At 43.5% G+C, this 26641-nt stretch overlaps 1 protein-coding gene across 2 annotated transcripts in view; it reads right to left on the reverse strand.

The window, feature by feature from the left end:
- LOC138525990 (interferon gamma receptor 2-like) overlaps positions 1-26641 on the reverse strand; it is a 250234-nt gene that overhangs the window by 47115 nt on the left and 176478 nt on the right. Inside the window, exons 5-6 of one of the 2 annotated variants that reach the window (XM_069636281.1) lie at positions 19574-19733; positions 5030-5187 (exon numbers count right to left, since the gene is read on the reverse strand). In XM_069636281.1, the coding sequence (XP_069492382.1) occupies positions 5030-5187; positions 19574-19733 (318 nt within the window). The remainder of the gene's footprint in view (positions 1-5029; positions 5188-19573; positions 19734-26641) is intronic. The other variant, XM_069636282.1, reaches the window with a different exon arrangement.

The following is a 26641-nucleotide window of genomic DNA, read 5'->3' on the forward strand; positions in this document are numbered from 1 at the left end:
AACAAGGAAGCATGGGGGGACGTATTCTCATTTCAATGGGAAGCACTGTTCCTTTATGCTTCCATCTGATCCCTCTACTACCTCGAGTTCTCAGTACACTCAAACAGAGCCGCTGTACGATGATCCTGATGGACCCAGCCTGGCTGCAGCAAATCTGGTACTCAGACCCGCTTCGCCTGTTGGTGGTTCCATTCAACAGATTAGCCCTGTAGGCCTAGACAGTTGGAAGAAGAACAAGACCAGCTCAGGGATGATAAAATCAGTTGAAAGATGAAGATAGTCAACCTGCCATATAGACCTCCCTCTCTCACTCTCTCTCTACCACTCCCTGCCAACCACACAACCATTGATCTGTTCACTCACGAGGACTGGTAACAGCATTAATCTATGGGTACACAACCCCAGAAAGCCAGCACCTAGAAACAAATGGAAGAAGGGGGTTTGGGAACCCTATAGTCTGCAATGTCGGAGAAGGGGGAGTTGGTGCTCCCTACCAGGAACTCGGGATCTCTAAAGAGTGCGGGACCAAAGGGTTTGAAAAACCTATAAAACCGCAATGCCAAAGGAGGGGAGGTTGAGCAATCTCCCAGAAACCTTGAAAAGTGGAACTTTAATGCTAGCGCCAGAGAGTTCTGACTGCAACCATGGGTAGGAGATATATTTATCTGGAGAATATCACCCTGACAGTTATTACTTTTGTGTGGAAAGTTACCTTTGGTTTGCACGTATTATACATAATCCCATAATAAAATCAACAAAATGAAACCACGTGGCCTTGACATCCTTCTTGGCACCTGCTGTCCTTTATGACAGCACCCACAGGTGGATAGAAAAAAATACAACTTGGAGAAAAAAAATTTTTTTTAAATTGTGTATTATAATTTAAAATCAAACGTGTAGCACAGAACACTTTACAACAAAAACAATCAGAAATTGTGCCAATAGCTCTGAAAATATATATCAATTATTAGCACCAATCAAGTTTAAAATGTAAAAATGTATAGGAGAAGAAGTTAGAAAGTAATAAAAATACACATTAGCATACATCAAGCTAGGGGATAGCAGCAATATTTCCTCACACATGTCCTCAACACGAACTAAAAATCAACCTACACATCATTTCTATTAAAAATCAAACATATATATACCCAGTCATTAGGGAAAATAAGTTAAAAAAATCATCATACACTCTCACATAGTTTTGCTATAATAGCCCAATTGATCCAGGAATATCATATCTAGAAATCTCATAGCAGCAATCATCATGGATATTGGTGCGTCTCCAAGTAGGGGGTGCCAAATTCTTCCAGGCACTTCAAGCATTTCACATGCTAGATATTTGGCCAGTATTTTATTTTATTTGTTTATTTGTAAATCAACACACAGGAGAAATTATACAAACGCATTACATGTAGCTTCTCAAATCGTGCAAACCCAGAGTCCCCTTCTCCCATCCCATGCGTTCCCCGGCGAGCATAGTTCTCAAGCCTTAGTCGGACTGGTTTGGTGGCGCTAGCGGGTCGTCCATAGCGTGAAGGGCTCTTGCAATCAGGCGCGGTTTGTGGGTCAGGGCCGGGTAGTTCAGGTCATAGTCCAGTACTGGCGCCCAGATGTCTCGAAATCGGTGAAGCAGTCCCGCTTTGGCCTTCGTGACCCTCTCGGCTATCAAAATATCCCAGAGTTTGACCCAGCAAAGGGCCATCAAGGGTCCGTCCGCAGACTTCCAGGTGCGGGCCACCCTGATTTTAGCCGCTAACAAGAACTGGTACACCAGGGCAGCTCTTCTCCCCGACTGCGGGTGTGAGCCTGGCAGTGGAATCCCAAGGAGGACCTGTTCGGGCGTGAGCGGAATGGTCACCTGGGTGACATCCTTTATGGTAGCCAAGTAGAGCGTCCAGAACTCCTTCACTCGGGGGCAGGTCCACCACATGTGGAAGTAGGATCTTGGAAGGCCGCAAAGTCGCCAACAGTGGGGTTCTAGTGCCGGTTGGAAGTGGTGAAGGTGTAGAGGGGGGGGGGGTAATACCAGCGCAGGAGTATCTTATGGGCACACTCCCGGTTGGTAATGCAGCAGGATGTCGTCTGCGTTCTTGTCCAGATGTCCACCCATGTGTGAACCTCATGTAGTGCCATCAACATATGACGTACGGGAAGAGGACAAGAGTCCATGATTTACACAATCAAATGTCTTTTTTATGTCTAGAAAGGACACGATTTTATGTCTCCCATCCTCCTGCGCCTGCCTCGACAGAAGAGAGATAAGGCAATTCAATGAAACGGTCACACCCTTTTTAAAGTGGAAGATGTCACTACTCATAGATAAGTTACTTTAATTGCGAAGGTACTTCATCTTATATGAACCCTCCAGTAATGAAATTGGGCGGTAATTGAGGGGATCCAGTCTCCTGCCTACCTTATAAATAAGTATTAGCATAGCATCTCTCCACGTAGGTTGAATTACCTTAGCTTTTTCACATTATTGAATAACTTCCGGAGTAGGCAAGACCACAAATCAGGGTCCGATTTTAGGGTGAGGTTCGACAGACCACCCGGTCCTGGAGCATTAGAATTTTTGGATCTCAAAATAGTTGATTGGACTTCCTCTAGAATGATGTTAAAAACAGTCCCAATCAAGCGAGGCCTCTCTCGAAACTTCCTTATGCTGCAGAGCATTAAGGGGAACCTCCCCATAGAGTTTCGAGAAGAAGTCAACCCAAATATTGGCTGCAATAGAGTTAGTCTGCAAAGATCTTTGTATACTCTTGTCTTTTATTAGAGACCAGAAAAAGGGCCCATTTTTTGCATTCAGACAGGCTAGCATTGTCTCTGCATCATATCGATACTTCAGGTGTCGCTTTGCTTTCACCCAATTTGCGTATTCATGCTTTACTTTTTTTGTTGAAAGTAGGTGCATTTTCAATACCCAGGTTAAGCGAAAGAGTCAAACAGTGATTACTCCCCCCAGATCTACCACCATTAGAGATTCGACCTGATAAAAAAGGTCCTTTGACAAGAAAATATAAACTAGGGTCGAGGCCCCACCCAGAACCCCCCTAGTTACATTTGGGGGAACATCTCCCTTAACATTACCATTAACTAAGGTAAGATCCCAGGAGCCCAAATGTGTCCTCTTTCCCGGCCTCTCAGGCCTTTGCCTGCTGTACCAGGTAATACTTCTCATGTAAACATTCACTGTTCAAGTCACCTCATATGATATAACTGCTATCTTCCATCAAGTATGTCTCCATCGCATGATCTATCCTTTTCTAAAAATGTCATTAGGTCATCAGAATTAGAATTAAAATAAACATTTACTAGCAAACAAACATGCAGATCACCTTCGCCATTCCCCTAACTCATTAAGTTAACCACTAATATATCCTTTTCACTCAATGGGAGTTTCTCCATTAGCAGGTTACAGTAAGTGTGAACAGCACACACTAGACCTCTAAAGGGTCTCCCCATCAACCCTTTTCTTGCTGGTTCATAGCAAACAGTGTAACCTTCTAATATCGGTTGATCTAAAATCCACGTTTCCTGTAAAGCTATGAAATCCGAGATACCCCAGGGAGAATAAGGGGGGACGCCAAATGGGCAAAACCCAATGTGTTCCACGAGGAGATTTTAAGGTTTTTCCTCTGAATTGCTGGTCTCCCCCTCCATTCCTCATATGCAGAGTATTCAAAATCGATGGTCAATCATACGTAACAGATCTTTTAGGACCTGTTAAGTTTGCCATCCTACTGGGATTTTTAGTCTTCACAATTAACTTTAACCACCAGTAGTTGTTGTGTGCCATCCTCCAAGTGGACATTCTCACTAACAGTCACTCCCTCCTCCCAGGTATACAACTCCTCACAATTCTTCAAAGGCCTGGCTTTCAGCCAGAACTACATTTCTAATCAGTTCGGATTTAAATCCCAGCCTCACTAGATTAACTTTCCCTGGGTAAATGAATTGAACCTAGGCTTAGTCACCAGATTTTACTAGGACTACTTTCGGTATTATCTCAAATAAAGCCAGAACATGTGATCTATTAAGGGGAAGGAATTCTTGCTCTTTAAATTTCCTTTCCACTTCTAGAAAGTATAGCTTTTTGTGTGACAAGTTAATTTTTACTTTCCCGTTATTGATTTCTGAAGCTACATGTCTCTCTCCCTTTTCTAGATCACCAAGTAATCTTTTGGGGACGTTTTCCCCTTTTGATTTATCAACCCCAAATTTCTCCTGCACCATTTTCCTATGTTCTTCCAGTGATAGAAATATAGGGAAAACATTCTCCACACCCTGCTTAGGTGCAACCTTAAAGGACGGCCCGTCCTTGCTATAAAAATAATTTCTCTCACCCATGAATAGACCCTTTGGTACAAATGTACCTTCTGTTCGGACCACAGGGTTTACACCCCTCTCGCCGTCATAGATAATTCTAGGAAAAAATTCACAGACTGTGGGTTTTAGGGGTATTTTAATGCCTCTAGATTTTATGCTCGAAGCTTCGTCCTCGAGATCCGACAAGAGCGCTTCATTGTGATATTTATGCATATTTTCCTCATAAATTGCTGTGGTCGAATGGATCATTAGAATACTCAGATCCAAGTTTTACTGGTTTTAGAAATGTGGTAATTACCCCTTTTTCCACTGGCAGTGAATTTGTTTTGGCCTGAAGGCCACTTTTCATGGACTTCTTCATAACATCACACATTGTTCTTATTTGCTCAACTTTTAACCTCTCATCAACAAGTCGAGTAGCAGATACAATAGTATCACTACCTTCAACTCACTTCCTCCACAAAATGCCCTTTTTTTCCCAGACATCTAGCATCTGAGTTTCCGCAAAAAACTCTGTGACCCCTTAGTGGATTATTTTGTTGGATTTTTCAGATTTTGTTTTTCTGCATTACCGTTGCTTTTTCCTCAGTAACTAGTGCCTAATGGTTCTAAAACATTTTGCATAGCCAAAATTATTCAGCTAGAACATGCACATTTATTTCTTTAAACTTGTAAGCACAGGGATATAAAAATCACATACCTCTTCTATATGCGCAGGTAGCCTAAAGGGGGGATAGAACCACCTTTTAATTCTCTTCTGAAATCGATGCAGAATGAAGAAGCATCCAAGGCCAAAGAAAAACACACCCAACATCGATGGGAACAATATTAAGGCGATGTAACCTGCCTTAGACGCAGCTAGAAGTACACAAGGAGAATAGTTATTTCAAGCTACAAATTCACCAAATCTACATCTTGCATTCAATATTTTCCTATTTTCCACAGTGCAAATAACGGTCTCATGAATTACCCGATGAACCAAAACTGCAATCTAGGTATCAATCTTACTCTCCAATTATGGAATGAGGAATGATGTCACACACACACACACACGTTCAGTCATTGTTCTGGCTAAAACATAATATTTTTGAAGATATTGATTGACTGTCCCCCACTACGATCCAACTATCTCACATACAACACAGCGAGAGGAAGCCTGGTCTAGGAGTTGGTTATGCATCCTGTTAGGAAAGATTTCTCTTTTAGGCTACTTTCCCTCCATATTCTATGGACCCCCAAACGTTTTGCTTTTGTTTTACACCTTGTTCTGACTTCTTACAGAGAAGTGAAGCCTCCAGCTTCACTTCACTGACCATTTGCTATTTTTTTTAATGGGGCAACTGACTAGTCCTTTAGACTGTCAGTAATGGGAAACTATGTTTCCGTTTTGTCTTTTGGCATGTTATCTGTTTGGGTAACTTTTTCATATTGCACACACCATCTTCCAAATCAGTGTAATGGGGTTACTTTTGTATCACTCTAAACGTACCACAAAGGGATTTCTGGTTATTTCTATATGTGCCCAAAGACAAGCTGGTGGCAGCAGTTATATTTTTACCATGTTTGCTATATTTTTAGTATGCCTATTCACGTTTGGCTACCAACAGTGGCTAGTGGAGGCAACAAGGTTTTTCACTTGTTCTTTGGACATTTTGTTCTTTGGCCTTCCTCCTGCCTTCTCAGGTTAGGAATTCCCTTTTATGGTCATGCATTTGCCCGGGAAAGCTACTGTTTTCGCGGGCCAGTGCATGCCATGTGTGTATGGGCTCAGGAAGTGGTCTGGGACTGTCTGGTCCCAATCCACATACTGATGCCAGTATGTCTAGTGTGCATTAGTCCCACAGTGGTCCCTGACTGGACCACTGCTGATGTGAATGTATGGGGCAGATCTTCCTATTGGAGGGCTGAGCTTGATCACTCACCTGAACCTGGGATAAGAAGGAGTCTTGCAGTCATTCCAGCAGATCAAAAGATGAGCCAAGTATCCTGTGTAACTGTGCAGATGACGGAAGACCAGAAGGCGAATCCTGCAGAGGCCTGGAGACCATTCTTCCTGCTGTCGCTGTGAAGCCTTGCTGGACTACCTGATCGCAGAAGACCCTTACTGGTGCTTTGACTCTTTAGATTGGTGGGAACAACCAGTCTCAACGTCTTCTCACGATACTGCAGCCTTGGGCCTTCGTAAATGTGGCTGGACCAACCAGTGAACTGACCAGCTCCGTTTTGGACTACCGTGCTAGAAGCATCGCCATTCCGCATTTTTCCTCAGAACTTTGGTGGTCTCCAGCTAGTCTTACAAGTCGCCTGCCTTCCAAGTTTCAGCGTCCCAGTATCAATGGGTCCTGTTCTGGGAGGCTTCCTTTTGTTTGTGACCAGTGAGATGCCTACGGTCGCCCGTATGCAGCGACTGTCGCTGGAACCGGCCATTTGCCATCTAGTAGAGTGTCCTGGAGAGTTCTGCATCAGTGCCTGCTGTATGTCCTCACTGGAAAGGGTGGCCCTCAGCTCCTGGGTCCGACCGGTAATGTCCTTGCACCCGCAGCTCCTGGGTATCTTCTACTGGATCCAATGGTGGGAAAACCTACCTCCAGCGACTCCCTTTCTACCTGCCAAGTCCTTTGGGAAAATTGGAGTAAGGGCGGTGAGTAGTCCCAACACTTACCGGTGTCCCATCTCCCCCATTATAAAGTTTGTGAAGAACTTTGATTTATATACCATTCCATTGCTTTTTAAATATTTGTTGAGAAAGATGCACTGGAAGTTAGGAAAAGTATTTTACTTAACTGTAAATCCCTTTGAAGGACTTCTGTAACAGTCTTCACACACACACGAACACCTTCTAACTTTAACCCCACTCCTAAAGGTACTTTGTAACTTCTTTGGACAAGTCCCAAGGTTGCACTGATAAAGTGTGGGCTCCCATTCCTGTGGACCGGTTATACAGTTGTTTAATTAGATCCCTTCCATTTCAGGTGTATTGGTGAAATTGTATGCATTGTGTTAACCAACTGTGACTGTATATATGTTTTATATTTAGAGTGTTGTGTGATATTACCTGCTTAATTCATTTTTATAGTGTGTTTTTGGGCCTACAATAAACAGAGAATGTTTGTACTGTGAGAAACCTGAGGTTATCCTCACACCTACTCCCTAAGATCCTCTTCTCAGGTGGCCAGGGACAGGCCAGCGCTTTTGGATCCTGACCCTGGGAGTGGAGATGCGAGGGAGGATCACCTGGGAGTAGGGTTCTTGGGGAGAGGATATCCACAGGTGAGACATGGTATCTCCCCTTTTTGAAGACCAACCTTACCCTCAACCTGCCTTTATAGGCTGTTACAAACCATCTCCTATCATTCTTTCCCATTCAGATCATTATCTTACTGGGATGAAGAAGGGGCGACTAAGGAGTAATGCACACTAACATGCTATTGCACCACTCTAATACCGGGTCGAGGAAGAGGCCTGAGGACTGTTGTGAGGGTCAGGCAATGAGAATTAAGAGTTCACACCTGCAACCTGTTAACTGGTTACAGGTGTATAAAAAAGAGGAAGAGGGCAGCAGAGAAGGGAGCCAGCGGGGCTGGAGAGCACAGCAATCCGAGTTGGAGCAGGCAGAGTGTGCTGGCGAAAAGGACGCCGACTGCAGGGAAGCCAGAAAGACGGTGTGGCCGGTGCGGGGCATGAGAGGGTCTGGAGCTGAGCAGAGCCCATTTCTGTGTGTTCACTGTTGGGAGTGTAGAACAGAGAGAAACTGCCGAGCTGTGCCGTAAGGACTGGGGAAAGAGAGCTCTGCTTGCCGCAGCTCCACAGTATAGAGAGCTGAGCCATTGAGAACCCGAGAGCGAAACCGGAGCACCCGGAGGAGCGGCTGCACACCGGTGAGTGACACGGAAGCATCACTAGGGCCTGGGCGCTCCAGGGGTATGGTGTGTGTAACGGCGAATGCCGGTCAAGAGAAAGTCTATGGAAAACGGGCCCGGGACCCAAGGTGAACTATTGAATATCGAACAAGTTGTCAAGAACGTAATGAGATTTGAATGCTGAATAATGGAAAGATATGCAAATGAAGGGAATTTAAAGAAACAGCATATGCAAACAATGAAAGAAAGTAATACACTATTGGATAGTGTGGAAGCATGGTGGTTGCCAGGAAAAATACCACAAACAAAGGTGTGCAAGAGTCACATGATGTTAAAGGCAAGAAGCCACTAAAGTGAACCAGAAGTGTATTTGGACATAGATGCAGAAAGGAAACCTGTGTTGCAAGAAAGTCCTCTGAGAAAGAATTACCTGCGGGAAAGTGCCAAGGGTTATCCGTTGCGCGACCTGTGATGAGTGGACCATGTGGTCCAACAACTGCGCCTAAACCGAGGAGCCCTTGTTTGGAGTAAAACAAGAGAAGTCTAGAGGCTGAAGCTGATAGGCCCAAGAGTGTTCACGTGAACAAGAAGGCAAACTTAAAGAGGAAGTGACTGTGAATCAAAAACTGTGTTGAACTGAAAACCCTGAGACCATTTTGTGGAACTGTGTTGAACTTGGGGAAGAGAGTTAAGAGCAAACCAGGAGCTGGAAGAAGCTCAGAACTTTAGTGTGAACACTGTTTTGTTGGTTACCGACATCCCTACACATCTTTAGCTTTAGTTGTGAGGGCAAGTATACGTTTTGGACACAGACAGACTTTTAAGTTGAACTTACTGACTCAGACTATCCTTAGTTAATTTGACCCCACTGACCTCTCCTGAGACGTAGCCTTGACCACTCTTCCACACTTACCTGGATTGGTTTGGCTAACCTCCTAGAGTAACCATGTTCACTATAACTAGGTTGGCTTCCTAAAATCTGTCCACCAAGCCAGATTTTAGAAATCCATCTTAACACATCCCATCACATAATTTCTGATATTAATCAGTTCATGGAGGAATTAAGATGCATAGCAGCTGTTATTTGCAGCTGTACAGGTCACAAACAGCTCCCACTGCCCCAAAAATACCTTCTTTGGTTCTTTTGGCTCCTTACCTCGATTGAATGTTTGTGACAAGGTGTATCGGTACTCAGAGCAATTAGTAGGGGGAAGTCTCCAGGGGTGAATCCAAGGGAGGAGTACCTGGCTGCAAATCTCTTTCTATCCAACAAGATATAAACACAGCAACAGAGCGTAGACTATTTAAGGGCTTACTTAGGGATGCGGCTATTCTTGGTGTAGTCAGAACGGTTGTTCAACCAACCTCATTGCCACACCATATAGTTATGCCTTATTTGGAATCAAATGTAAGGCACCAAGATCAAAATCAGCCATGCTGCAATGAGATGTCTTCTAAAGCTATCAAAGTGGTCCATTTCATCATGAAAAACATCCGGGCTAAGTTCTAAATGGATTGACCTCGATTGGTGTTGCTTAGTTTCTCAGTATGACATTATTTTGCTACAAGAAGCATGGGCTCTTAATTGCCCACACATGCCATGCCAAACTTTTTTAAAATTCCTGCTATAATTTTAATGAGTCTTGTACTACACACTATTTTCACTTGCGTGCTCTTTTGGCGCTCTATAGCTTCCAATAGAGGTCAAGCTAAAGGGGTGAGGATGAATCTAGATTGAGCATCTACATCCACGATCTCCTATTTCAATACAAATTATGCATTTTAGGGGTTAGGGATGGATTTGGGTTTATTTTATATATCAGCTGTAATGGCATGGTCTTATTCTTTGGTGCAAGCTGCTTTTTCCAGCCTCCATGAACAATTTATTTCCCCACATGTGCTGAATCCCTTAATTGATCTACGTGCGATTATTGCTGCCAATATGAATGCCCGTATTGGACTGTGGGAGTATGGAGCAGACTTGGAAAGCTCTTGATTTGGCCACTCTTTCACAAGTTTTTACTGCTACCTCTGATTTCCTTGCTCCTGCCAAACCGTTTAAGCAGCGTGCAAGCCCTTCTGAGCCTTGGTTTAGTGCTCACCTTGCTGAGCTAAGGCTCCTCCGGAGACAAGCTGAACAGAAATGGCGGGTGGCATATTGTCCAGCCGCTAAGGCCTCTTTTCAGCAGACTTATGAGGCGTATTGTGCTTTTTATATCGCTCTGGTTGAATCCGCTGATAACCAACCAAAGAAGCTTTTCAGTTTGGTGCGCTCACTCTCTTCCACCACATCTGCTTCTAGTACAGTTCCCTCTTTAAAGGCTTACTGTGATTCTTTGTTTACCTATTTTAAATCGAGAAAATCTCTATCATTCAGGAGAATGTTCTATCTACGGGTCTTAGGACAGTTGACCCCGATTAGCTGCCGACCGCGTTCACCGATGGGCTACTTTTCCCTCTTTTGTTCCACCTGATATTGTAGCTGCCACCAATAGAGTGAAATCAGCCTCCCTCTTAGATACTATTCCTCTTACTACTGCTACAAAGGAATCATGCCTACTAAACTCCCTTGGTTACCAGAGCAGTCAATCATTCCTTCACTTCTGGTTTTATTCCCTCACCTTTGAAGCACGCATTGGTGATTCCACTACTAAAGAAACCATCCTTGGATCCTACTCTCCCTGCTAATTTTCAGCCTATATCTTTTCTTTCTTTTTTAATGAAACTTGTGGTGTGGAATTTCTGGTTACCCCTCTGCTTAGTGCTTTTCTTGAGGACTCCTCCTTCTTCAACCCTTTTCAGTCTGGCTTTCACCCTGGCCGTGGTACGGAAGCAGTGCTTGTTTCAGTAGTCGATGCACAGCTTTGTGATCAGGGTGGGGTTGGGGATCTGATACTACTCGATCTATCTGCCGCCTTTGACGCCATTGAGTATTGCATCTTACTTAATCGTTTGGCGTGTCTGGTGTTTCGGGCACCGTGCTATACTGGTTCAGCTCCTTGTTAGTGGAGCAGGCTCCATCGCTTTCTCTCACTTCTTATCATTCTGCTGCGGTTCCCTTCGTTTGTTGCGTCCCTCAGGGCTCTGCCCTTCCCTCATCTTGTTCAACGTCTATAATCAGCCACTTGCTAAACTCATTCAATCCCATGGCTTCCTTTGTTATTCTTATTCCAACGACATTCAGATTGTCGTTCGGCTAGATCAGGGTTGCACAACTGGTTTTCTCAGAGGGTCGAATGTACATTCGAAACTGGGTACCGTGGGCCGGACTACTAATGTGTTGCATGGAGTGGTTGAGAGGTCACCACACGACATGAGCAAGGGGGTGAAGCAAGGACAATTAAACAGAAAAAGCTTCCTGGTCATGAAGGTGGGGCCCTCGGAGAGTAAGTACTATGACTACGAAGAACAGAACTAGGAGTAGTGAAGATTACCGGTAAGTAAGACTCCCAATCTTACCCATTTTAGGTTATCCCCAGCAGATAAACAATTAATTTGCAAGTGCAGAGAGCTGCATCACCATTCAGTACCATATATTTCACACAAATTAACACATGTTACCGTCTTCACATATTTATCTTCAGCTGCTGCCCAATGCGCCTCTCTCTCCATCTCTCCCTCCCTCCCTCTCTCACACTGTTACTATTTCTTTGTCTGTCTCTCCCCTCTTTCTCTGTCTCTCCCTATGTTACTATTTCTGTCTCTTTTTGTATCTTTCCATCTCTTCCCTGTTATTCTGTCCCTTTCTCTCCTCTTCCTCTACCTCCCTCTCATGCAGAGGAGCATTTTGCTTGAAGGTCCGGGGTGGGGCTCTGCCACACCCTGTAAGCAGCACTCCATAAGCTTGCTCCCTCCTACCTCTGGGTGCCAGAGTGAGCTAGCAGAGCCTATTTACATGCTCTTCGGTACATCCCTACACTCAATCAATTGGCCAAAACCCTTATTTGCATTATGTGGTTGTGTGCTATGATTATTGGGTATTTATGAAAGATCGCATCAGCATGAACATTTAATTTTGTACTGCCCTCCCCAAAAGCATGACAGGTGTTCATACACACCGATAGGGCCCCCATGCCACTCCAAACATTCTAGCCCAGTCCTGGTTTTCTTTGTTAATTTTGGCACTTGCATTTCTTTTGGAAATTAAATGAACCGCAAAGTAGAGATTGACAAAGCCTTAATATACATCTTCATTTAATGCTCCATATGATGATTTTCACAGCTGCTTCTGTTCCTGGCACTCCCAAAAAGAACCATTGTGGACATCTGTCATAAAATACTGTAGAGGCCCTTGCCCTGGTTCCCTCTTTTTTGTCATTTTACAAAATTATCACCAATCACATTTCCCTCCACAGCATGCTCGGGCAAATTAACTTAAAAATAACACTGTATCGTGAATATGAAATAGAATTCACCCTCCCCCCCCCCACACCCCTGGTTCTGTTGCTAATCTAGTGTTGAATCAGAACGTTTTTGTTACACCTACACTCTTGTCACTATGCAAGTGTGGCGCCATGGACTGGGCACAAAATTAAAGTCACTTTGCATTTCAAAGGGCAATGACATGTTTCTTCTCAGCACCTTAATTCCTCTTGAAGGAACGTGGAAGTGCTGTTAAAATGTCCATTACAAATGACCCTCTCTACTGCTGGCCTCCTAGCCAGCAATGGTCCCGGGCAAACTGTTTGTTTACTTAAGCAATGAAATGCGTCCGACTGCTTGAAGTGGCCCTTATCTCATAGCAAAAGCAAACACTCCTGGCGGGCCTCACATCACAGGGTGGAGGGCCGCATTTGGCCCGCGGGCCGCATGTTGTGCACCCCAGGGCTAGATCTTTTACAGCCTGAGACTGCTTTTCGCCTCCGGCTTTGTTTGGAAGCCGTGGGGAATTGGATGAGTGATAATTGGCTGAAGCTGAATGGGGACAAGACTGAGGTGATGGTCGTTGGTCCTCCTTTGGCTGTTTCTTTTTGGACCCCTTCTTGTTGCCCCCCCCGCTACACCTTGCTTGGACCTTTGACCGACCCCTGTCTCTGTGGTCAAGGATCTTGGCAATAAGATCTCGGCCTCCTTGTCTGCTGAGCACCAAAATACGGTGGTATGCCAATCTGGCTATTAGAAGTTCAAGATTCTCCGAAAAGTCCTCCCCTACTTACCGGCCCACATTAGTATTGTGTTCCAGTGGTTGCTTCTCTGCTTTATGGAACTATGGATTACTGCAACTCTCTCTTTTTAGCACAGCCAGCCTTCTCAATCCATCTGGAAGTTTTGCAGAGCATGGCGGCTAGATTTGCTACTCATTCCTTTTAACAGTGTTCTGCTTCTCCCTTATTGCGCTTGCTTCACTGGCTTCTGGTTCTCAGCTGCATTCACTTTGTCATTATGTATTATCCATCATGCCTTCTATGGGACTGGTCAAGAATATCTTCAATCTAAGTTCCGCCTGCATATTTCTCTGCATTCCCAAGCTGCCCTTTTCATCCAGGCTCCTTGTTTTAGTCGTTCACTTATTGGAGGATGCGCCTTTTCAGTGGCTGCAGCTGCCTTATGGAATCAGCTATCACATTTGCTTAGAACAATTGAGGACTACTTCCTCTGTCATTTTCTTTAAACGCATCTGTTTTCAATGTAGGGTTTTCTATTCTAGCTGTTGTCCTCCTTGGGTTTAATTTAGCGGCATGATGCCTTGATTGGTGGGCGTTTTGCACTTTACAAATAAGCAAAAAAGTAAAATTTAAAACAGATATACAGATATGTTGGAGACCGTTGATAATAAGTCCTTACTAGTCTCATCCACAAATAAGAAACAAAGGGTTAAATGGACTGCTACTACTGAAACCTTTCATCCAAGAAGGTGTCCATGTAGGATCAGAATCTAATTATGGGAAGTCTTTCGGATGTGGCTGACAAGGAATGTATAGTGGAAGCATTTGATACATTAAATTCTACTCTTAAACATGTTTTAGCTACTTATAAGCCTTGTTGTGGTAAGCTAGTCCAACCTACCTGGTATTCGAAAGAATGTAGACACGCCAAAAGGGATTTAATAGTTGTCTACAGGAACAAACAGGCAGATTGGAATGTGCTACAAGAAGCTCATTTTAAATTATAAGATTGTGCTGTACCAGGCCAAATGTTTTTTGAGAGTGACATATGGAACAAGCTTTTATATTTTGGTAATCTTCTGTTCAGTGGACACCAGTGCCGAGGCCAATGATATGACCTGCAATAGTCTTGGAAAATTATCAGAGGATTTTTCGCTGCCTCTGGTTGTTAAAGCTATTCATGATCTTGCCACTGCCAAAGCTCCCGGCCTTGGTGGCATCCCGGGGACCTCTATGAATCGAATATGGAAGTGTGGGTTCCGCTAATTTGGAAAATGATCAGAGCTATTTTAATTTCACGTAAATTATCGGGTACTCTGCACCTTATTACCATCATACCGATTTTTAAGAAGGGAGAACATGATAACCCTACCTGTTATAGACCCATCTCTTTAAGTGAAATCTTTTAAAAAATGTTGGGCAAGCTGATTTGTTCTAAAGTAGATTACTGGGCGCTGCACTCTAACGTAATGCCAGATTCTTAATTGGGGATTTCACCCAGGGGTGGGTACAACAGAACAATGCCTTCATCTCTCTCTACTTATAGGCAAGTATTTTGGGAATAATAAAGGACCAATCTATCTTGCGTGCATGGATTTATCCATGGCATTTGAAAAAGTCGACAGAGCTTAATTATGGAACCATTTAAGTAAATTGGGGATTGACCTGGAGTTATTTAATATTTTACTCATGTACAGAAGCATTTGAAATGTATGGTATTATTGGTGGATGTACCCCTACGTTTATAATTAATCAAGGTGTTTGTTAGGGGTGAGTTATGTCCCCTTTTACTTTTTAACGTCTACCTGTCTGAGTTAGATATATTTTTAAAGAAGACAACTGTAGATGTTCCAATGGCTCAAAATCAGCTTATTCTGAGCCTAAAATATGCAGACGATGTTGTGCTCCTGGGTAGGACCCCTATTACCCTCCAAAAGATAATAAATGCATATGTGGTCTACATGACATTTAAGGGTATAGTAATTATCAAAAGTAAATTACATGTTCAGATCTACCATACAGCAACAAAAAAGTGTGCCTACATGTTATGTGCATATGGTAGGTAGCGCTTACAAGAGTTAAACATTTTGATTACCTTGGAGTACGATTCTCAGAATCAAGATCATGGCAGCCTCAAATAGACCATGTCGCCTGCAGATTGAAACAATGTAATATGGGCATTCTGTGCTTTTAAGCCTACACAACGGGGTGGTCAGGCTGTTCTTCCGACCCTAAATGTTTATGAGGATAAAAAAGTGTGGGTCTTGCACTTTATGGTGCTGGAGCATGGGCTATAAGTGCCTTTGATCAGATTGCACTTACTGGGAGAAAGTTTCTTAATTCTATTCTGGGGGTCTCCTTGGCAAATGCAGAAGCTTTATTATACAAGACTAATCTTACCCCCATTTTCTTTAAACTTCATTTTTTCCCAGCACGCACGTTTATGGGTTTCAATATGGATTAATGAACACACTGTTTTAAACAAGTTGATTTCAAGGGATGTCCTGAGTTTAGAAAATACTATGTGAAACGCACTTTGAAGACAGTGGCCTGGCAGTTTTGTTTTCAGAACTGCACTTGATTTTTAAAAGTTCTAAGAATGTGTTGTGTAAGGCCGATTTTTATGTGTTCAGAGGATCAAAAATCAACTGTCAAAGCTCATCTCCCATATCAATAAAAATCTGAGGTTAAATTGGTTATCTGTCACTTGTATCAAATAGCTATGCTAGAAAACAAATGACTAATTTCCAATTTCACAAGCTTTCCCTTGTCGCCAATATACGGCTTGGAATACATTAAAAATTAAGGTTTACACATGCAACACCACATCTATAGAATCTAATATGCATATTTTATTATTTTGTAAATGTTAGGATTATTTTTACATTATGCAAGTGCAAGATGTTCAAGCTTGTATTACACTGGAACGTGTTTTAACTAACATGATATATATTAGAACATTTTACTCTATTTTGGTTTAGGATTATGTGCATAAGGTCCACTTTATGTGTATATAATATATTTATGCCAGCAGTTTATGTAATGCTGTTTTTTATTATGTGTGTTTTGTCCAATTTATGAATTATACATGAACCATGCAAAGACTTAATGATGATAATATTTATATTTAACCTCTATCACCAATTGCTTACTACCTTTCTAATAATACTTTTCACACCCAGGTAATATTTGTCAGTTTGCCTGTCCATATGCAACTTGGTGCAGATTGGTTAAGCTATCTTGACATGTGCTAAGGGTTCTGTAAACGACTCACACGATAAGGGTCAGAAAAAGGGACCAGGTAGAGGAATTGGGATACTATTGGAGGCCTGGGAAAACCATCTACTATGTGACGCCTAACCGGTGGACTATGTCAGTGGATCATGAAACATTGATCACTCTAAACTGTCAGGAATGACCACAGCGGCTCCGTCTGTAAACTTACACAGTTTGAGAGAGCAAGAAGGTGAAATATGGGCACGCAAAGGAACCATTTTGGAATCAGGTGGTCACTATGAAAGAACTGGCTGATTCCAAGATGGAGTCATTCATTTTTGTGAGCTCAGCCGCCCGCTGAGGTATATGGCTATCAATGACTAATCCCTCCTCACTAAGCATAATGAGCATCATGGGTTTAAGTATACTAGGGCGCGTGGTGGTGGAGGTTGGAGGTGGACAGAAGGCAGGGAGAAGGTGCAGATGTAGAAGGGGCAAAGGAGAGGCGAGAGGGGAGAGAAAGGAAAGGGAGGAGAGGAGAAGAGAGAGTAAAGAGACGAGAGGAGAGAGAGGAGAGATTGAAATGCAGGAGGAAGTAAGGAACATGAAGAGGTAGAATCCCTGAGAGGGAAAACAAAAATCTTTAATACTCCACCAATGATACAAAACAACACGTGCCAGCCCAGTAGAAAGGAGAAGGTTCTGGGTCATAATGTCCTTGGCAGGAATATCATGAAGACACCCTGAAAATGTAATCAACACTGATGGGTAGAATTCAGTGACCTGGCGATCACCTGCATTACAGTCCTCAGCAAGAAACTCTCAGGGGCCTGAGAACTAACTCAGGAACTTTCAGTGATATTGAGTTGTCAACCTTCTTATCCTACAAACGTTTGTTGACCTTTGCCTAGGCCAATGACCCTACCAGAGAGTAGCTTTCAGAATATGACCTGCATTTACCATTTAATTGCCTTTACTATGTTTACCGATACCTACCCTACGTTGGTTTGCACTTTTCCCATATCCTTGGGTAAAGCACAATAAACTAGTTGTGTTTAACCCAGGCATTCCACAACAGTATAATGCTTTACTTCAAATACATTTTGAGAGTAGGACGAGAAAATGGAAAGGGGGCAGGCGGTTGAAATGAAACTTGCAAAAGGTTAGAACCAAGGAGTGTTCTATTTAGAACATGTGTCTGTTTTTCACAGCTCAGCGAGCCCTACGGAAATTATACAGCTTTGAAGAAACATAATACAAGCAACCAGTAAAAATGTTACCAGAATAGCGATGCCCAACTACAATGTGACAGTATGAGTCACTGACGAGTATAGGTGACCAACGCATCATGAGGAGTGTATATATTAAAAGACCACTGCTTAGTTCTGAACCAACACTTCCATTTACTAACTGATGCGCAGATGCACAGATGCTGCTTCAGAGCATGAGGTCATTAAGAGTGAGGAAGCATTTTGCGGTAGGTTGGGGATGGATGAAGAGGTTTAGGTAATTGGGTCATAAAATAATGGCCCCTTATTGGATGGAGAAAGCACAAGTCTTTGGGCCCGCAATCAGAGTGACCCCGGCAGACTTCCGGCTAGATGGCCACTTTACGTACTGCCAGAAACCCACAGGGCATGCTGCAAGTACCCACATGCCATTGTGTCTTGTACAAATTCCCAACTCATCCAATGAAAGCAAGTAAATCATATGAACAGCGGCAAACAGTTTAAAATAGAAAACGTACATGCAAAGTCATGGAGTTTATCCAAGTCTCCATCACGAGTGCCAGTTAACTGAAGACTGAGTACTACTTCAAGCAGACCTGGTTAACAGGAATGCATTAAAAAACTGACGTCCATGAATCTGCTGCTCCTGCCACCGCCACCACCATTGCTAAGCCCATCTCATGGTAGACAAGTATTGCATTCCAGATACAAAACAAAAGATTCTCTACTATGCACATGAAAATGTTAGCATAGTTTGCTGCAACATTTCTGCCTGTGCCGGTGGCCAGCACCCTTTGGTAAGTGACATGTTATGGCTCTCATTATTGAAAGCTTAAGTAGAGGGCATTGGATCATTTCCATGTTTAGCTCTAGTGGTTTACATCAAACACTGCATTGCAACGTCTCAACAAAATAAGGTTGGTAATTATCGTTACATTTTTATACGTTTGGAAGGTGACTGGACTGAAGTTCCCAGTGATCTTTCCATGTTTTTAAGAGTGCAGGGAATTTTCTATTTTTCGAGTTCACCAAGGATGATGTTGGAGGTCAAAACTGTCATTTTGAAGAGCAAAATGGTACATTTCAAGGGCAAATACAGCAAACGTAAGAAAACTAGAGGTGATGCCACTAAAAGGGCGAGGTGCTGCTCCCTGCATAGGAGTTGTAGGCAGAAGACAAAGTATCAAAAGGTAGATCAACATCTGGAGATGTTTTTGTGGTTTAATTTACAACCCAGATTGATTATCAACGAATCCATATTTGTGTAATTTATGATGAAATATAAAAATGTGACATTATCAGATAGGGTTGAGATGAACAGAAATCTCCTTTGCCGATTCATCATTAAGATTTGGTAGTATTTCCAAACTTAATAGTTAATTCTTTGCAAACTCACTTTGCAGAGGTATGCACATATATGTGAATAATCAAAATACCTCTGGCATATGTACCATTTGGTGTGGGGAATTGCTTGATCTTGCGACTATTCATGTAATTTATGGGCCGCCATTCAAAGTGTCCCCTTCCTACCTCTTTATGTGTGCATTAATGTATTCGCCCAGCGCACAGGTCCAGCTACAGAATGCCCTATTGTGCAGGAGGAAAATAGAACCTGCCTGTGCATACCACTGCTCCGCCCACTACCAGGCTTACCTTCTAGCTGACTATCTAGTTGCAAGTGAACACCCACTTTGCAGTTAACCTCTTTTAATCCATACCCTTTTCAGCTTGTTCTTTACTGGCTTTTAAGTTCTAATTTTGAATTACTGGCACTCGTGGTTCATCAAAGTGGGATAAAATTAACCTCTTAATCAATTATCCAATTTTGCTGTACCTGTAGCTGAGGTTTCTTTACAAATGACACCACTGCTTAGCCCTCTTTTCTTTCCTCGGGATGTATTATACCAGGGTTCCACCTCAATACAGTATTGTGTCCAAGGATCAACATCTGGAAGGTGATACGTCGTCCTCTTTGTGTCAATGCATTCTTTGCTCTGTTAAGTAAAAATAAAAATAAAGGTTTACCATAAGAAATACAGTGTAAAACATATACTTTACCATCATTTGCTGTTGACAATACTTACCCCATATTATTTCAATTGTGAGTTGTGTTTTACAGCGTACAGGTGCTATTCGCAAATGTTTAAATAAGATGCATGAGATGGGAAGTCATTTGGTAAATTGCCTCCTCTTTGCTTGCCTCTAACATTTCGAGTGCACAGCCACCCTGGAGTCCAGAGCACAGGACACAATAATATTCCCAATGACTTGTGTGGGTGGGGGGGATTAACTGTCCTTTCTTTCCTCAAATTAAGACCTTTGTGTGAACATGTATATACCCTATGGAAGAACTGTCACTTGTTCATGGTATATATACAGACACCTTTAATGTACCTTTGGATATGTGTTGGATTGATGAAACCTGTGCAATGGGATGAAGCATGCGCTGGTCTAAGTTGTAATGTGTACATTGTATTGCTGGGACACCGAGTTGTGTTGTACAGAATGATTAAAATGCGCACAATCCCCATGTTAATGAGACACACTGTGCTGAAGTATGTGCAGAGACCAGAGTGCCTACCCCATACCAGTCACCAGTTCGCGGGTAGGTGGCTCCCAGTATCGTCTTCGCTATTGAGGATGTACCTTAGTCTTATTGTGACCACATGAGTTCATGAGACATCACTTTTCCATGTTTGAACCTGAACTCACTGATTTGCACAAGCATAGTGGAGGCCTGGAAAGTGCTATCCTAATGACCTTGAATCAGTTTGTTGCCCGTTGAATGGAATTTGTCCCCGAGCACAATATCCATTGTGCACCACTGTGCCAGTGTATTTGGCCCGATTTGTCTTCCATGAGCTGGTGGGTCCTTTTAGATGTTTCCTTGGGGGTTGATACATTCTAGGGTTCAGAATACGTACCCAGTTACAAAATGAAACACTTTTACAATATCCCTATCCTGTAGTAGCTCTACAGATAAACAGCATACCAGTCACTTTTATTCCATAACAGGCAAATAAGACAGTTTTTAGTAAAAAATACTCTTATCAGATATCATGAACACATAGGAACCTATGACCTGTTTCCATCCACACAGCACCACTGATGTGTTTGGATCAGTGGTACAGAGCATTGCCACACAAAGGTGAATATTAATAACTCCTGATCGAAAAATTGTTCAGTGTGCATGAATTACTAGATGCAAGAAGATGTACTACAAAAGTGCATCATTAGTAGAGTTAATGAACCTTTTCACTTACCTTTGAAATACCCCTATAAGTAGTAGGGAATTACTTTGTTACTCCCTTAAAGTCTTTTTACTTCGACCGTCTGAAAATGAGTATCCACTGAAGAATCTTACCCGGAGGTCTGCCTGGTAGCCTTTCTGGCTACCAAAGCACTTGCAGCCGTCACCATGTCAAAGGCTGTATGTTACTCCATTAGAACAGGGAGTCAAACATGGAAGAAGATGCACTAGTGCTATGAGAGTAGAAGGCAGAGGATCAAAAGGAGAAGCAGATGCATTGGCTCTTTTGAAGTAAGAGCAGAAGAAAAGCCTGAGAAACACGAGGATAGCAAGAAACGAAAGGAGGCAGAGAGAGGGATAGATGGAGAAAAAGAGCATAGATTCTTAATGAATGAAGTAAAGCAAGCAAAAAAATCAGAAGCACAGAGAGACAAGAGATAGACCAGGAAGGACAAGCACGTTATTGAGAAGAAGAAAAATCTGGTAAGGACAGGAGAGGGATACACTGTTTTTTGTTGTTGCATATAATAGAACGAAGAGGAAAAAAAAAAAGAACAAGAATATCAGCCAGGGAATGAGACTACCGCCAGCAATATTCTAACTTACGAAGAGAAATAGGAGGCCTGAAAAGGTGACACCAACAATGGGATGGCTTATGTGAAAGAAGAAAGGGCCACAGAGGATATCAGTAGTCAAGAAAAGAAGCCAAAAAAGAAGTCAAATGTTTGGTGGAAGTGTCTGGATGTAGGACAGAGAAATTGGTGAGAAAAAAAATAATAAGGGACACGAGTAACAAATGAAGTCTAGAAACATGGAAGATCATGATGGGGGAAGGAAGAAGGAGGAAACCAGAGAAAGGTAAACAAATCTCACGGTTCCTTTTAAATTGACCGTATACCAACTACTATGTATCTTTATTGTAAGACTAGCTCACATGATTGCTTGTTTTCTACATGTATCTGTACTGCATTGTAATGTAATGTATCTTCCTACTGTAACTTCATTGGAATTTTCAAGATATGCGCCCAGATACCGTCGGGTTAGGTGCTCGCTATAATGCAAAAATAAATTAAATAAGAGACTATGCAAAATAAATTAAATAGTGATCCGCACTAAAATAAGGCAAAAATATGTGAGTGTCAAAGTAAAAAAAAACTAAAATCAAGACAAACCAGAGATAGGAGTTGGGGGATAAGTAAACTGAGTAATATAAGAATCAACAATGGGAAGGAAGTAACAAGAAGAATGAAGGATCTCACAGAGGCTTGTGTGCAAATAGATTTCACCAGGATATCCTGGAGTGCATCTTATATATATTCCAGGAAGTTCCTTTGCAAATATCTTGCTGGCATGAGTCACACTCTATAAAACTCGGCCTTATCAAAAATATCTTAAAACCAAAATATTCTGTCTTCCAGTTTGGATGCATAATTTACTGGGGGTTTTCATATATTTTGCAGTGGCTGCAGGGAGGGCAATGTGAGCTGTTTCTTATTGAAGTAGAACCTCCAGTGTGTAATGTTTCAGGCAGATGAACAAGTTACTTCTTACCTGGTAACGTTCTTTCGATGGGATGTTCCTCCGACGTATTCCTTATCTTGATAGATCATCTCCAGCTTGCTGGCCTCGGAATTCTTTTTTCAGTAGAGGGCGCTGTGCGTCGACGTCCCTCGAGGCGATGTCCCTCGACAGCCTCTGTATCGGCGCCAACGTCATCATGTGTATAAATAGACTCGCGCATCGTCTGTTGCTCAGTTCCGTTTTGACGTTAACAGTTGCTTTACATGAATTGGTTGTTGACCCTGAAGTAGCGTTAGCTGTAACCACAAGGGAAGTTTTACTAAGGGGATGGATGGGAGGGGCGATAAGGAATACGTCGGAGGAACATCCTATCGAAAGAACGTTACCAGGTAAGAAGTAACTTGTTCTTCGAAGGGATTGTGCCCTCCGACGTATACCTTATCTTGATAGCAGTGGTGTGTAACTGGAGGTGGGAGTAAAATTGCCATGTTTCCCTTCAAGAATGAACAGAGTGCAACACAGCTTTGCCAAATCTAGTTTCTTGGCTAGAGGAGGAATGCAGGTTGTAAAATCTTGTGAAGGTATGTGCAGACGACCATGTGGCAGGGGCCGAAAAGGCTGCGATACCCCTGGTCGAATGAGCCCTAAGATTTTGAGGAGGCTCTTTCCCAGGCAGTTTGTAACATTCCAGAATGGCCAAAATAATCCATCTGGAAATGGATTATTTTGGCCATTCTGTTTTGTTATCGGTAATCCCAATTTGTGCCCTGAGTAACCTACGAACAGTTGGTCTGCTTGCCTAATCCTAGCAAGTCTGCGGATGTAAAAGCTCAAAGCCCACCTTAGGTCCAGCCTATGTAGCCTTTCTTCCTCTTTCCCCAGATGGGGAGGGGGATAGAATGAAGGTAAGGTAATATTCTGAGTGATGTGGAATTCAGAAACCACCTTTGGGAGGAAATTAGGCTTCACTTGTAGGACAACTTTGTCTTTATGCAAAATTGTATGAGGGGATTTACAAGATAGAGCTTGTAATTCACTCACCCTCCTAGCAGATGTCAATGCCACTAATAAGACAGTTTTAAGGGTGAGAAACATTGGCGAACAAGAGTGAAGTGGTTCAAAAGGAGTACCCATTAGGAAATTCAGGAATTGTATTACTAAGGGTAACTTGAAATACGATGGTTCCTCTGCAGTGCGCTTGAAGATCGATAGCACTGCAAGATAGCCCTTGATAGTGCCAACCTGAAGGCCTGAATTTGCCAAATAGAGTAGAAAAGATAACACCGTTGGTGTACCACATGAAAAGGGGTTGATATTCTTTTCTCTACACCAGCTGCAAAATTTGTTCCAACGGCAGCAGTATAAAGTCTTTGTTGCTGGCCTTCTTGCCGAAAGCAACACATGACGTCATCTGGGAGGTCCCAATCCTTGTATCTCAACCTTTCAGATACCAAGCGTGAAGGTTGAGGGTTCTGATGTCTGGATGGAGAACCTGACCTCCCTTCTGCGAGAGAAGATTCTCCTTGAGTGGAAGACGAATTGGAGGGCAGATGGACATGTCCAGAAGGTCCGGGTACCACGTCCTCCTGTCCCAGTCCGGGGCAGTTAGGATCATGGCTTTCCGGAACCTTCTCAACCTCCTGATCATTTGAGGAATGACAGGGACTGGAGGAAACGCGTACAGAAGTGGAAACTCCCAGTCCACTACGAACGCGTCCCCTAGAGCTCCTCTCGGGGGAAATTCCCTTGAACAAAACTGATCGCACTTCCTGTTGATGCTGGTGGCGAACAGATCCACTTGAGGGGTTCCCCAAAGGGTGAAGATCTGTTGAAGGACTTCCTGAGCTAGTTCCCACTCGTGGGAGACTGTACTCTGCCTGCTCAGAGTGTCCGCCGTCAAGTTTTTCTTTCCGGCTAAGTGAACTGCCGATAGAGAGATTCCTTCATGGATTGCCCAAAACCAGAGCTGCATCGCCTCTCTGCACAGAGGCAGTGATCCTACGCCTCACCTTTTGTTGAGGTAGTGCATGGCCACTGTGTTGTCCGTCATTATCAGGACATTTTTCCCGTGTACAGATGGCAGAAAAGCCTTCAACGCTACTCTGATTGCTCTCAGCTCTAACAGGTTGATATGTAGTCTGGACTCCGATGGAGACCAATGACCGCTGATGGTCAAGTTGTTGGCATGGGCTCCCCACCCCGTGATTGAGGCATCTGTGACTACTGTTATCTCCTGCCATGGTTGCCAAAACAGTTCTCCTTTCAAAATGTTCTCCTGACAGGCCCACCACTGAAGGTCTCGAGCCACCTTGTCCAGAACCTGAAGGAGATCTGTCATTCTCCCTGAGAATTGCAACCACTGAGTTCTTAGTGCCCACTGAAGAGATCTCATTCTCAGGCGAGCCTCTGGCACAAGGAAGATGCAGGATGCCATAAGGCCTAGCAACCTCAAAAAAATCGAAGGTTGGGAGACGTTGGGCATTTTGAAACTTGGTGACCATCTGCAGAATATCTTGAGCCCTCACCTCTGGTGGCGAGGCTTTTCCCAGGGAAGTGTCCACGACTGCTCCAATGAACTGGAGTCTCTGATGGTATCATCTGTGACTTCTTTAAATTGAGGGAGAAGCCCAGTTTGTGAAGGAAGTGGCAGACATAATCTAGCTGAATCTGAGCTTGTTCCGGAGATACAGCTCTGATCAGCCAATCGTCCAGGTAAGGGTAGACGTAAATCCCTTCCCTCCTTAGACTTGCAGCCACTACCGACATTAGCTTGGTGAAGACCCTCGGGGCGGAGGTCAGCCCAAATGGCAGAACTTGAAATTGATAATAAGAGCCGCCAATTGCGAACCTCAGGTATTTCCTGTGTTTGAGATGGATTGGCACATGGAAATAAGCATCCTGAAGGTCCAGAGATACCAGCCAGTCCTGGAGCTGGAGGGCCTGAAGGATCTGAGAGAGAGTTACCATCTTGAACTTGTCCTTTCTGAGGAACTTGTTCAATTTTCGTAAGTCCAAGATAGGTCTCAGTCCGCTGTCCTTCTTCGGTATTAGGAAGTAGGGGGGAGTACCAGCCCTTGTTCCTCTCCGCTACAGGTACCGGTCCTATGGCACCTTTCTCCAGCAGGTCTACAATTTCCGGCAAGAGGAGCGGATCTGGAACTTTCCGAGAGCTGTTCTGCGGTGGATGACTCTGAGGAATGCGTAGAAAAGGCAGGCAGTAACCTTGGGCAACTGTCTCCAAAGCCCAACCATCTAGCCCGCCATTCCGTCAGATGTCGAGTTAGCCTGCCCCCTACTGGTGTCTTGTAAGGAGAGTCCTCAGAGTGATTTAGAGGCGGCTGATGCAGATGCCGAGGGTAAAGAGGCACCTGCTGCTGCGGTTTTTGTATTTTTACCCCGTCCACCTCGGGTGAATCCTTTTTGACCTCTTTCAACCGACTGTCCTCTGCCTTTTCCGAATGCGGAAAAGAAAAGCGAACGGACTTACCTCTCCAAGAGGTTCCTGAGGGGCGATATGGCGTTTGACGGATTGCAGCTCCCAGGGATTTTGCTGCTGCTTTGGATGTCTGTAACTTTTCTAGGCTGTCATCCGCCTTCTTACCAAACAAAGAAGAGCCGTCAAAGGGCATATTTAAAAGTCTGGCTTGTACATCTGAAGCAAACCCAGACTTTCGCAACCACGCAAATCTGCGGGTTGTAGTACTTGCCGCCATGGCCCTACTGATACTGTCAGCAGAACCAATGCCAGTTTGAAGGGATTCGCACATTGCGTTTTTATCATCCTTAATGATGTTTAGAAACACTTCCCTTTGCTCTTCCTCTGGCAGTCAGCCGCTGATGAAGCACACTCCCAAAGTGTATGGCTGAACCTTGCGAGCGTACAAGTAGCGTTAATAGATTTCAACGCCATGCTACATGCAGAAAAGACTTTCTTAGCCATAGAGTCGTATCTTTTGTCATCCCTGTCCTGTGGAACAGTAGGGTATGCAGATCTACTGCCTGATGCAGTTGCTGCTTGAACAACCAGACTCTCTGGAGTTGGATGTTTAGACAAAAATTCAGGGTCAGTAGCAGATACCCTATATTTGGCTGATAACTTCTTGTTAACCGCCGGGATAACCTCAGGAGTTT

Source organism: Ambystoma mexicanum, chromosome 7p (assembly GCF_040938575.1).
Source record: "Ambystoma mexicanum isolate Mex_15411 chromosome 7p, UKY_AmexF1_1, whole genome shotgun sequence".
Classification (NCBI taxonomy): Eukaryota; Metazoa; Chordata; class Amphibia; order Caudata; family Ambystomatidae; genus Ambystoma; species Ambystoma mexicanum.